This window comes from Volvox carteri (genome assembly GCF_000143455.1).
Source record: "Volvox carteri f. nagariensis unplaced genomic scaffold VOLCAscaffold_53, whole genome shotgun sequence".
NCBI lineage: Eukaryota > Viridiplantae > Chlorophyta > Chlorophyceae > Chlamydomonadales > Volvocaceae > Volvox > Volvox carteri.
The window spans coordinates 514,581-527,984 of NW_003307596.1; the positions used below are offsets into that span (position 1 = coordinate 514,581).

A 13,404-nucleotide genomic window follows, 5' to 3' on the forward strand; every position below is an offset into this window, starting at 1 on the left:
CTCTTCACGCTTCCAACGACCAGATTTCAAAATTAGCTAGCCCGCGCCTGCTATTTCTGTCAACGCATTGTGCTGAAACGTCTTTGCGCCTCACCCACGCGCGTGCTACTAGAAAGCAATATTCAATAGCCTCGATATCGTGCTCCGCGTTGCGCCTATCCTGTAGCTCCGGCAAGGTCGGGAATGGTATCCAGGACGGCAGCTGAGGACGCCGTTCGAAGAGTGGTCAGCGGCCCAGAACGAGGAGACCTGCTGTTCTTCATCGGGGAGCAAACTGATGACCAACTGAGCCAGTGGAGGATCCTGGAGCCGCTGTTGCATTCAACTTAGGTCAACGGGCCATTCGTTCATTCTTGACCAAAGCAAACGGCTCAGAAACTCCGCAGACGCTATGCCCCAAACATTTAGAAGAAGAATTAGATAATACAGAAGACAAGGATAGGCACTTCGTAGTTGCCGCTCTTGAAGTCAGTGAATCCAGCGATTTGAGCGAAGTCGGCGGCTGGTGCCATGCAGTGGTGTTGATGGTGCCGACAGTTTACATATATATAACTTTGCCTTCGCGTGCTCACGACGTTTATGGACAGTCAAAGTGGCTCCGCGCCCTGCTCACAGAGACACTGGCGCAAATGCCGTTAGGTGCACAGAACGATGGTGGTACGGCATGTGTGTTTCCAGACGTCAGGTGTTGTTTACAGCACACCGTACAGCCTTTGAGGGGGGGTTCTGGGGGGGGCGCAGCCCCCCCCCAGCGACTATACAAAAAGGAATTGTAACCGCAAGAAACACCCAGTTTATTACTCTAAGGTATTAGGCCCCAAACGAAAAAAAAAACACTGATACCACCCTGTAATTGAGACATACATCAGGCAGGAGCCGCGCCGACAACCAAGCCAGGGTTGGGGCCGCAGGTCCGTCAGCGGATCAACACGAGAACGTGTGGGTATAACGGGTGGGGTATAGCAAGTACGTGCCAAGGGATGGGAGGTAACGATGACAGAGCTCATAGACATCAGGACTGAATATATTTAAATATTCAAAAGGCGCTATATACATAGGGTTATAGCACTCACTCATGCGGCTTCGGTAGGGCTGTATTGTCTAGGGGGGTTGGTGCGGGACTGTGTGAGGATGCGATTGTTACAGTGGACCCCGATGTGTGCTGTGTGAGCAGCAGAGTAGTCACGCCTACCTCCCGTTCGGCCCAAGGCACGCGCGACCAAGTAGCAGTATAGGCGGATTCCCTGTGCACTTTGCGTGCTGGTCAGTGACCTTCTTGCGACACATTTCTCGGTCCTCGTGCCGTCCCCAGACGCGATTCTCTTCTCACCCATCAACTGACCATACCATGCTGTCAAGGTGCAAGATGTTGTTGTGTGTTCGGTGGCCGGGTCATAAGCACATCACAAACTAACGATGGTTCTGGTCTGTCCCGTAATGTTCACCCAATGCTTACTCAGGCAGAGGAGAGATGGAGATAGACAAACTGCTCTTGCACCGTTGCACACGCTGTGCTCCCACCAGGGCACACGCCAACCTGCATGCAATCCATAGCGCTAAAAACACCCACAAAGCGCAGTTAACACACGACATGCCACATCAGCGACCGACTAGGGAGCACCACACATGATGCTCAAGAAAGAACCAGGAGTGTGAGGGTTCAAAGCCCCCAATTGGCCGAAAGCCATATGGAAAAGCACCAGAAGATCTCCACAAACCAAAAAAGCACCACCTGCCAGTGCAAGTACATAAACCCCACACACCGACCTGGGTGTACAACCTGGAGATGTACACGTCCTAACCCTGACAATGTCAGAAGTAGGGGTGCTCGCGCACTTGACCCAAGAAGAACAGAGGCCTCTATCAAGCTCCACGACCAAAGACATTTGCCGCCACAGACAGCATGCCCTAACCATGCACCAAGCCATTCCACAACTCTCAAGCAATGCGCCTGCGAAAGGGTGACCACTTGCACATGCTTTCATGAAGGACGTCACTACAAAACCTCCCCGCTCCGCAGAGTTGTGGGTTGCCCCCCAACGATGCCCCCAAAATAGGAGGCCACACTCCTGGGGGCTATCATAGCAAGTCAGAATCAGAGGTCGACCACTACCAGCTAACCCGCAATGGTCACTGCAATGGGCAGGACTTTCCGCCCCAGTCTTGAAGATAGAAAAAAACAACTATCAACTAGCCTCGCCCAGTCACTCACTGCCGCTCTCCTGGCACAAAACAAAACAATTGGCATCAGAGCACCCCCAGTCAGGGGTTAGGTAGTGAAATGCGCATCAATGCTGCACAAATTCACACAGGCATAGTGGTATCATCACCAGCTGTCAGATGCAGCATGCAAAGGGCTGTGCAGTGGTGCCCGCCCCTGCTGCGAACAGGGTCGAAAGCCTGCAAGGTACTCCTCCTTGCTCACAGGTCGGAAGCAGGCAGGCGGCTCTGTCAGCCCTAAGGCCTCGTACACCTCGGGCAGCCTAAATAGTGCTCCCAAGGCCTGCGCATACTCATTGTCCCGTGCTGCCTCCAGCAGACCGTCATCATTGGTGAATCCCTCTTCTGAGCTGCCTGCACTGCTGTTAGAAGCCCCTTTCCTGCTGCCACCGCTAAACCTCGACTAGAGTTAGGAACCTGTTACGAGCACGGAATCCAAGGACCTGCTTGCCAAGTCTAGCCAGCCGGCAAGCCAACAATATAACCTAGAGAAAGGGATGTCCAGGACATTGCTTCCTCAGGTCGCCAGGATAAACGGAACCCACCCTGCCTCGCCCTCAGCATAAGGCACAGCACGGGACATCCCGCCGGTAAAAGGGATGCGACGGCACGCGACTTCCCACCCTTTTTAATTCATTACAAAAGGTCAGTCCACGCGTATTAACAACATTGAACTACCCACCTCGTACCCCACCAGGCCCCCTTTTCATCAACCAGCTAACTCGATACGGAACCACCGCGATGGCTCATCACAAGCTCGGCCCGGGGACAGCTGCTTTTACAAGCAAGCATTACTGCAGCAGCAAACTCACTGACCATTAACGATTTGGCTCACTGAAACTAAGATGACTGTGAATATTCTCGCACAAACTATAAATTCCGGTCAAGCACCATCTGTGTCTCCCCCCATCCGCCTTCGTCGCCGCCGATCTGAAGCCCGACAGATACCGCCCACCGCCTCGCACCTGGCGCCCTGCCCGCATGACATCTCGTTCGATTCCGTCATGACATCGTACGACACAGTACGGCATGTATAGGCCCCTGCGGCATCACCCTGCTGCTACGTTTGCTGCGGCGTCCATCGGCTTCGCCGGGGCGGAGGTATGCAAGGACAAGTAGTAGTCGTCGCTGCCGCAGCTGCGCCCCAAAAACTGTCGTGGAGGGAAACGGTTGTACACGTCGTACATCGACGTCGTACAACATCAGTGTAGATAGACATCATGCAAATGCGTAAACCAAGACTCATGCAAAAAAAAGCCTCCTCAAATCTTTATGCACACCATTTTTCTATACGGAGCAGGTAAATTGTTAAAGCCGTCCCTTGACCCTTGTCGCGCCCAAACTCCCCTCAATGCTGCTGACCCCCCCGAAGGGGCCCCGCAGCGCTTTTTGTCCCCTCCACAACGCTATCATATGACATTCCACCATGATGCCGGTGGCAGCTATTGGCAACAACCCACCCAGTCACTCTCCCTCAGGCGACTCAGGACCATTCCCATGACAACCCCTCAAGGGACCCCCCCACACACACACATAACCTCTTAAAAAGGCGCCCAACCCCAGCACACCTATACACACCACCATTGCAAGACCGCCACCCCACACACGGTATACACCGCACCGCAGCATCTGGCCATCTCCTCCCGTACACCTGCCGTACAGTTTTGACACTCCCAACTCGCCAAATCGCTCATGAATACACACGACCGTAAATAAAATTCATGCATACATACATACATACGTACATACATGCTTACGTACGCAAACACCTACATCCCGAGAGCCCTCCGACTCCCTCTTCTGCTCTACCAAAACCCAAGCCGGGCCATTCTCTTCCTAAGGGAATAGAATACTCTCCTTTCTTCCTCAACATATATACAGACGACCACTATCTGTACGGCACTACCCTTCAATTCCCGGGGCCTACCTCTCCCGCTCCACTCATTAGCCGCCTCTAGCTCGCCCTCCTCCTGCATCCCACCAACACTCATCACTACCCGCAGCACCCTCCGCGCCGACCGCTGTCCCACGGGTCGTTTCTGTCGCGGTCGCCGTCGACCAGGCCCTCAGCTCCTGTCCGCGGTTTCTCAATGCTCAACCGCTCGTGGTTGTAACTTCGGAGCAGTGAGGGCGTATCCACAATGTTGACTATTAACCCCCAAACCAGAGCGTCGTACACGCCCTCATCCGTTCGGGCCGACGTCTCCTGATACAAGCAACCGTGTTCACGGGCAAATGCGGCCCCTTCTTCAGGGGCAACCACCCGCGCGTCCACCTGCCGTACAAGCGTCAATGGGGTCGTTATCAGTTTGTAACTCCTACTTGACGGGGGGCTGTCTGCGTGACGGCATTTTTTTATTACCTTTCGTCTGCCGTAGTTTTAGAATATTGGTTGTAACGGTTGCGGTAGTTGTACCGTTGCTAGGAAGACAGTCCTCCGTACGGCACGGTCCGGGGGACCGCACTCTATCCCATCCCACCTCACCTCACCCCAGCCTTCACCCCCAGCCCATACCTACATACATACACCCGCGCAACCCAGACCCTCTGCTCGCACCAGGTGCTTGTGGCGTCGGCCAGCAGCTGTTTTTTCCTTTGACTTTTGCTGCATTTAAAGCTGGCGGCCCCCCCTCCAATAGCACTATCTCGCACTCACCATGTCTATTTTGTTGCCCACCACCATCTTGATGGCCTCGGGGAAGGTGCAGTGGCGGCTGACCTCGGGCAGCCAGTGCTGACCCAGCGAGTCCAAAGTGTCACGTCGCGTCACGTCGTACACTGCACGTACACATGTACGACGGTAGGATACAGGGAGCACTATGAGCGGGGCAAGGTGTGGAGCGTTGTGTCACCTTGAGACTGCGTCAACTTTCGATTGGCTGAGGATATGGGGGAGGACAGCAGCCGGTACAGCGGAAGGATGCCGTACGTATGCTTGGTTAGGCAAACGACGACAGAGGGAAAGGGAGAGGCCAAGGACGAGGAAGAGGAACCACCAGGTTACACATAAAGAAGAAGGGCAAGAAGGAGAAGGCGGAAAGAGGAAGGAGAAGCCGGCAGCCCCGTCCATGACCAGAGATGTGAACGGTCCGGGCGGGGCGGGTGCGCATAGCAATCATCACGCGCAATCACAAACCCCTCGCCCGCCCTCCACCCTCTCCATCCCGCTCACCCACCAAACACAATGCCCTGTGCGCCCCGGTAGTAGTTGGCGGTGACTGCTTGGAAGCGCTCTGAATCAGGTTATAGCAGCAGTAGTGTGTAGCAAAGCAACAGTCGCAGCAGCGGTAAGACGAGGAAGAAGCAGTGCAGCAGCGCGAGCGCGACAGAGAGAGAGAGAGAGAGAGAGAGAGAGAAAGGGGTCGGAGCCGGGAGACCCGGGCCCTCACGCCCCTGGGTCAGGTCCCCACTTCCCTCCTTCCCTCCTTCCCTCCCTTCTTCAGTCTCCAGCAGCCCATCTCCTCCTCCTCCCTTTCCTCCACGTCGCTGATGTCGCTCCCCCCTCCCCAGCCCCCACGCCACCCCACCGCCCTCCCTCCCTCCTTGGCGCACCCGCTCCCGCAGTGTCCCACAGCGTCACTCCCACACTCTTATTGTCGAACTTGTAGCGCTTGAATTGGAAGTCGCAGCCTGTAGGAGTTGGTCGGGGTGCGGTGCGGTGTGGTGTGGTGCGGGGCGAGGGAAGGGCGTGAAAGGGTGAACTGACGGACTGGAGGCCTCCATGGCTGACACACACGCACACGTTGGTGAAGCGGCGGGTAGAACGGCATGAAGATTACATTAATGCTAAGGGGGAATAAAAAACCCAAATCCCAATCATGCCCGCCGGCTGTCGGCACGGCCATCCCGCGAACATCCGCATGCGCGGTCGTTCCGAGTCCGCGGCTCGGCTCCGCTTGCAGAGGCCCGGAGATCGAGGGCTTCAGGTTCGTCTCCCTCTTAATTGAGTCCGTTCCGCATGCGCGACCGCACCCGAAAAGCAAAAGGACGGTACCTATCGTGGGCTGCGTCTCCTGACTAAACTTGTCAGTGAAGAGCCTCCGTATCAAGCAGGTTTTGCCGACGCCCGCACTGCCCACAAACACGACTTTGACGAGGTGGTCGTCCATTTCCGTGGGCGTTGAGACGGTGCTAGTTATTGACACGTCGTTCATGAAAGGCAAAAGTCGTTACCTCTGGACTATGTTGTGATTGTAACGAAATGACTTCAGGTCAGGCTTAATGAATACTGCTGTGAAGTAAAAAAAACACAGGGAATACCCTAAAGTGCTCGTGGCGCGCTTTGTGCATTTTGCACGGAAGCCGTACCAGTCTGCATTCTGCTTCGGTAGGGCTTTGCCATCAACAGAAAGGTATCAGCTGCAATACTGTATACCATCCATGCATTGATGGCGTGCATCGCGATGCCTCAGTGAACGTCTCAAACGAGGCTTTTTGGACCAACTGTTCTGTCGGGGAAACGCAAGTGTAGCGGATGCTGCGGCGACCGTTTGTCCAGTGTCTATCATCATGCTCAAATACGTCTATTCCCTGCCTTGGGACCATCGCTGGTTTCATAAGACAGGATAGCTTGAGCGCAGTTGAGGACCTCGGCACAGCCCTTAAAGCATGCTCACAACCAGCACAGCAGCCTTTGAGTCTACGTTCTGACTCGGAGACCCGGCGCCGAGGAATCTTATCTTGGCTTCAGCCTTCCGCCGACGAGCATCAGGGGTCATCCGGCATGTGTCCTTTATATCGCCCAGAGCCTCAGAGCCGAGGACACGTTCTGGGGGCTCTTCCATACCGCTGTGGAGTTTCAGCGCATTTACAGGGCCTGCAAGTTCCTTCCGCCCCCTTGCTGTGTGCAGCTTCAGCACAAAGCATTACCACCAAGACCTGGCGGCGGTTGAAAATCAAAAAACACAAGATCCGGAAGCGAAGACGGTTGAGTCGCAAGGCGTCAAAGTGAGGGGGCCAAGCCTGGCAACATGGGGGGCTGTGGCTGATTCCTACACTTCAGCTGCCAGTTTTGGTTGCTTTCTGTTCTTGGTGCGCCCACATCTCTTCACCTAGGGCCCTGATATCGTCCCCCTCTCTCTCTCTCAATCTCTGTTGCGGGGAGCAACATAAGCCACGCTGTGCATCTGTTTGTATGAGTTTGCTAATGCATGCCAAGTCTGTGTTGGTGTATGTCAGTACCACAAGAGGTGACTTTTCGGCATGAAAGGTTGCACTGCTCCAGGGGACCTAGAGGAGCGCCGGGGCTAGGTGGAGAGGACGACGCCTCTGCAGCTTAGGCGGCATATGGTTGTATCGGTGTCGCGACGAAGTGTGCCCGCACACGCGCCCGGGCCGCAAATAATACTGACCGACCTCGACACACGCACTACTCAGTATTGTGCCATTCCCTCGAACCCCGCTTGGATTACCCTGCGATTGCCTCTGTTCAACCCTCTGGTGTTGTTGATTCCCATCGTAACACACAGCCATCCAGGCAAGGGTTAACTGATGGGCAGAACGGTTGGCTTTGTTTAGTTGGTTGGCCGATTGTCTGGCTGCGAGCATATACGTGTATCTGCTGGTGGACGCTGAGGGTAGGTGGCGGCGGGATGTGCAGTTAATGTGTTAGGTGGACGTCTTCCTGCTGCGGTGCTTAGGGTGGGCTTGGTCCTGATGCTGCTTGTGCTTGTGCTTGTGCTGGCTCGGGGGTTCCGTTTGTCCTGTCTGAAGGTACGGGATGCGGCCCTCACATGCTCCTATCGTTTTCTGGAATAGGCGGCACGCTTAAGTTTTAACAGCATACCAGACACGCAGATGCAGGTGTAGCGTGATGCGATGGGCAGTGGGAAGATTGTTGAGGGCTGCTGAAGCATTGGTGCTTTTAAAGTGGAGCTTGGAAGCTTTACGTACGAGGCGACTTTATATGTCTGCATACGGCATGTCAATCGCTGGCTGGTCGGTCGGTCCTACCGTCGCGATTGGTAGAATCTTCCATCCCGAACGTGGGACCAGATAACACATGGCCATTAGCTAATGGTCCGGCCGGGCTACCAGAACGGACCGCCCGCAACACCATCTTGCATGTTTCCCTTTGAAAAGGAATACCAGATCTGATAATTGCTGGCTGGACTTGACCTCTTAAAAGATGCGGGGATTGGAATGCATTGCACGTGAGGTGTTCCATTGTTCAATGTGGTGGGCAACCCCCCACCCCTCCCGCCTTCCCAAGTGTACGTGAAGAGTTTGAACGTACAGCGCCTAATTAGCAGCGCACAGCCTAATCCATTTTAGGAAAGGCTTCGAGTTGTACGGACATGGCTGGAAAGATAGTACCAAAGCTGGACATAGTATTCCTCGGGCATGAGCCACCATCCAAAGCCCAATTCCAGTGCTTGTGGTCTATACATTGACGGAAAAACTGAACTTATGCAAAACATGTTTCCTAATCATTAACTGAGCAGGCCCTGCTTCTGTGCGATGACACTCATACCGATGGTGCGTTATTCGGTCTCGGAAAAGAGCTGCCTCGCAAATCCATGGACACTCTTCAGCGGAGTTCTAAGGCCGAAGTGAGTTGCTTTCATGCATTTTCCAAGCTGTGCCTGTACTTGCAACGTGGAACCGTTATCCCCCGGCTGTCAGCTTCCGGATTCTCATGCTACAACTGTGAGAAAAAAATATTGTTTTGATTTGTATTTCGTGCTAAGATACGCAATAGATTGCCAAATGGGAGATCAGGAGGACGAGGGAAGTGACCTGCCGTACAAGTGCGCCATGTCCCATGTGGCATTTACTCTAGGCCTGACCATCACCTTCCCTCCCTTTCCTGCCCAGGTCGATAAGGGTCGCCAATTGACTGTGAAGTCATTGCACCCAGACCAATTGTAGGGCACAAACTAAGAAACGTCTTAAAAGCTTATCCACGATGCAAAGTTCACGTTGCCTTCGCTCTGCCCCGGCAACCCCGCTTAGCCATCTTCGACCTGTGCGCCTTGCTAGTAAGGTTAGACCACCCAAACTTCTGGTGCCTGGATTTGCGCGTACTCCATCGACCACGTTTCTATGCTCGGCGGGCGTCGCTCACCCTGGCGAGGTGAGTGTTCCCGGATCTCCAGGGTTGCATGGATAGGTATGTGTGGTCACCTTTCCCTGGCATAAGCTTGTTTATGGGCAGGGTATCACAAGCGCCGTGTATGTTCTTTTCCACGCTGCCTGGCGTCCCTCAACTTGTCAGGGCGAACACGCTCATATTCCTTTTGGCCTTTAAGAAAGTTGTTGTAGCCTGGCTTTTTGCTGCGTTATGGTGACCCACGTAGCGCACGCCGCAAACATACGCAGGAGGCGAACAAGGGCCACTTCAATGGACAGTTCGATCCCAATTTGTCAGTTCCAAATGTAGTTGCAGCTAAAGGTGGTGGTGGTCAGAATTTTGGCTCTGGAGGAAGCTTGGGGGCGGTAATGGAGCGCAGCCGCTTGGAGTTCGTCATGCCTACGCCTCCTGCCGTGGCGCCGAAGCTGGATGATGGCGGTAGCGGTGGTGATATTGGAAAGAATATTCATAACGGTGGCGGTGGTGGTGACGGTGACGGTGGTGACGACGACGACTACTTCAACGAGGACGGCGATGGCGACGGAGAGGGGGATGGCGAGGGCGGAGATGCCTTTTTCCGGACCCTTATTCCGGAGTCTTATGATAAATTATCGATTGGGGCGGTGTTTGCGGAATGGATGCGGACGGTCGCGGAGCTGCCACTCATCCTTCGGAGAGCTGTGGAGATGGGTCTATTCAGCTCGGCGCAGCTTGTCCGCTTTTTCGCCATGGACGTGCGTCCCAATCTGACACGCACTGTGTCGCGCTCTCTCCCGCCCGCGGTAAGAGATGCGGGCGGGCTGCGGAGATGGCACGACAGAGGATCGGTATCCCATACTCAGGGTTACATTTTACGTCTTATGTGACCGCGACGTTGCGCATACGTAACGGCCTATATTGTATGAGCAATCTGGGGTCCTCACGTGTGCTGGGCTGAGGAAGGGTTCCTTCCCCATCATGCCATAAGACCTGGCCAACTACTCCCCTTCCCTTCCCTTCCGTCCTCTTTCCGCTCTGCGCCACCCCAGTGGGCCCGCGATTTTGTGGGACGTCTAATGGCGGATCCAGCCTTCGTTCAGAAGATGGTCATTGAGTCGGTCATTGCAGCTTGCTCGTCCTTGTACTACGAGTACCGCGTACGGGGCGACAAGTTTAAGGACGAGCTGGACATGGTGCTCATTAATACAATCGGCATGGCGGCTGCAACAAGCGCCACAGTATGGATGGTGGCGCCTACTCGCTCCTATGGCACTGTGCACAAGTTCCCCTGGCAGCAGGTGAGCAGGGTGGAACAAGGGGGAAGCCGGTAGCGCAGGGCTTGCCGCTGCATCCCGTCATGCCTGCTTGATGGCAAGGGTGGATAAGGGTTCGGTGGCTTTATTTGGGTTTTGACGTGGTACCACTCGCTGGAGTCCTTTCGGAATTGTAGTCTCGTGGGATCCCTTGAGTCAGGGCAAGTAGTCAGGGGCAAACGTAAGAAGCCTGTTGGCGCATGGTAGTTGCCCACCTTGCGCTTGACTGGATGCCTTTGGGGCGGGTTTACAGTTTCGAATGGCGTGCGATTAACGGCCCGCGTGGTGTATCTTTATTTGGGCTTTGGGCTGCGTTCATTCATAAGAACTTTCATGCACTCTGAAAGACGTACGTTTTCTCTTATTCCTTTGGGTGTTTCTTGCAGATGCTGGACAGCCTACCCAATTGCGTCTTCGATGCCAACGGCCCCTTGCGGCAATACACCCCACAGTCCCGCGTCGCGGCCTTCTTCTCCAAGGCAGCAGAGCTGTCAGCGGTGGGTCTTCTCACCGGTGCCGGCACCTCGCTCCTCTCCTCGGCTGCCGTAGCGCTGCGGCAGAAGTACGTGGACCCCAACTTTGAGCCCAGCGTGCCGGTACCTGACGTGGCCCGCAGCTCAGCTGGCCTCGCAGCGTTCTTTGCTCTTTCAGCCAACACTCGCTACCAGCTCGTCGGAGGTATGGACCGATATCTCCTGGGGCACAGCAACTTCCTGTGGACGTATCTGGCCATGAGCGGCGCGGCTCGTGTTGTCAGCAACCAAATTGGCGAGACGCACCGATCACTTTGCCAAGGCTTGCCGAATCCGTCGGCCCATCCGCGCCGCCGCGTGGTCAAGAAGAAGGTTGTGCGGCGAAAAGTAGTTAAACCCGCGGCGGCGCCGGTGCCAGAACCGGCAGCAACTGCAGTAGCAGTGCAGCCGGCAGTGGAGTCGCAGGCGGCAGATCTGCCGTCAACGTCGGGGCAGATGGCCGCGGCGACAACTTCGCTACTGCAAGCGGAGCGGACAGGTAATGCGGACATGGAGTTGGTGTTAGACCAGGTGCTGGCAGTTGCCGGACCGTCTTCGGGCGAGCGGCTAGGTCAGGCGATGGTTGAGGTGCACGCTGCGACACCGTCGGGTGACATGGCGCACCATGAGGGCGTGGCGGGGCACGCGGGCTCGGTGTTAAGTACTTCACCATCGCCCACTACTACGTCGGCATCTCAGCAGAACGCGGACTCCGCAATTGATTTCAATGCGCTCATGGCGCTGCAGTCGAGTGCGACGCTAGAGCAATTGTCAGCGCAGCAGCAGCTTCAGGATCGGGTCCTGGCCGCCGCGGCGGCAGGCGCTGGGCAGCTGCTTGCAGCTGGCCAGCGTTGAGCAGCGGCAGAAAACGGAGGATTGAGGCCGGTTAGGTATAGAAGAGCGTGAGGTGACGCACCGTGCGTGTGGATGAGGCCGCATGTTGGATGAGCCCGCCGCTGCGGCCTGTAGGGCCATGCGAGCTGTTTGATGATCGGAGCGCGTTTCCTGAGCGCGTGTGCACTATGTTTCTTGTATGTTTTACCCATGAGAGTGCGGCGCAAGTGTGTCGAGGGCCGTATGCTGCACTGGCGGGATGGATAGGAGTGCGACGAAGACAGGAAGTGGAGCGGTAGGCCGCAATTGCAATCGTGTAGTTGCGGAGCGCTGGTGATGATCCTGCGCGTGTGGCCACAGGACATGTCGGTTGTGACTGTCCGTCTCAAGTCGTTTGGTGGGGAGTGTCTGCTTTTTGCATCTATGGTTACATGTCCGCGGCATGTCTGTTACGATAAGCTGCCTGCTGTCATCTGCCTCACGAAGATGAGCTGGGTGCGTGTGTGGCCGAATTGTGGTATGGTATGGCGTATTGTTGTGGCCAGGTGGTTCGGCAGCGCAACACAGCGCAGCAGGCCGGGGAGAGGCTTCGCCGTTCTCGAGCCTGGCGTGGTGAACTGCTGGCATCTTTGTGTAACAGACCCTGCCGTAAACGACGGGTACCTGGCAAGAAAGCGGACACGGTCTGCCAATGTGCAATGCATGCTTAACTACAACAAGATGTTTATTTTCTATACAGTTTGGATTTGGTTTTTGATGCATGACGCGTGGTTTCTGGTGGGCCCTGGCTGCGTTTTAGGCCTGCACCGAGAGGGGCATAGCTAAACGATCCCCACACCGCAGGGAAGCCCAGGCAGCGTCCGCATTCGTGCACGCCGGCGCGAGGGGATGTTCGGAGTCATGGTATTCGGTGATTTGTAGTTGATGGTGCATAATACCCTCTTGATCCTGTCATGCTGCATTCCTACACCAAATCTGCCTGCTTCTTACGAGCCATAATCCCCTACCGACCGATGGCGATGGCGTAGTCGGGACGTAAACATTTCTTAGGCTGCAACGCTTGCTATCGGCTCTCATGTTCCACTGTAACAACACTTATAACATTCGGAAAGAATTCTTTAGGTGTCATTAAAGTGTCACAGTCACGTAATTCAGATTAATACACAAACGGCGCAGTCAATTTTGCAAAGAAGAGCCATGCAACCGCGACAAAAGAATATCACCTGCTACTACTATTTCGCCATCTGCTTCGTAAGATTAATGTTATGTCTGTCGATTTGTTACGATGATGCTGACAGCTCCGCGAAGCGTTCTGCAGCCCTGCTATCATGCAACACAATAGACCGGGAGGCGAAAGCGGAATCGATAACCACTCGGCCACCTGTGCTCACCCTGCCCTGCCTGGCATCTAGGACCAACGACGTCTTGACCACAACCCAACCACTTCACCATTATTCGGTAAAAAAAATAAAAC

The 13,404-nt window shown here is 55.1% G+C and overlaps 3 protein-coding genes across 3 annotated transcripts in view; 1 reads left to right on the forward strand and 2 right to left on the reverse strand.

The window, feature by feature from the left end:
* VOLCADRAFT_106889 (uncharacterized protein) overlaps positions 1–3,226 on the reverse strand; it is a gene marked incomplete at its 5' end in the record, with an annotated part of 16,578 nt that extends 13,352 nt beyond the window's left edge. The window contains one exon of the mRNA XM_002955627.1: positions 3,186–3,226. Within this exon, the coding sequence (XP_002955673.1) occupies positions 3,186–3,226 (41 nt within the window). The remainder of the gene's footprint in view (positions 1–3,185) is intronic.
* A 987-nt stretch (positions 3,227–4,213) lies between these two features.
* VOLCADRAFT_66052 (RabC/Rab18) lies at positions 4,214–6,374 on the reverse strand (the record flags this gene model as incomplete). Its single annotated transcript, XM_002955628.1, has 5 exons — positions 4,214–4,495; positions 4,877–4,998; positions 5,397–5,453; positions 5,773–5,850; positions 6,215–6,374. The coding sequence occupies 5 exons, from the start codon at positions 6,372–6,374 to the stop codon at positions 4,214–4,216; spliced, it is 699 nt and encodes a 232-aa protein (XP_002955674.1).
* A 516-nt stretch (positions 6,375–6,890) lies between these two features.
* Positions 6,891–13,032, forward strand: VOLCADRAFT_106890 (uncharacterized protein). The gene is made up of 6 exons (XM_002955571.1): positions 6,891–7,932; positions 9,037–9,086; positions 9,175–9,295; positions 9,541–10,074; positions 10,321–10,569; positions 11,037–13,032. Exons 1-6 carry the CDS (start codon positions 7,876–7,878, stop codon positions 11,949–11,951), a joined length of 1,926 nt encoding a protein of 641 aa, XP_002955617.1. The 5' UTR covers positions 6,891–7,875; the 3' UTR covers positions 11,952–13,032.
* Positions 13,033–13,404: the final 372 nt, after the last annotated feature.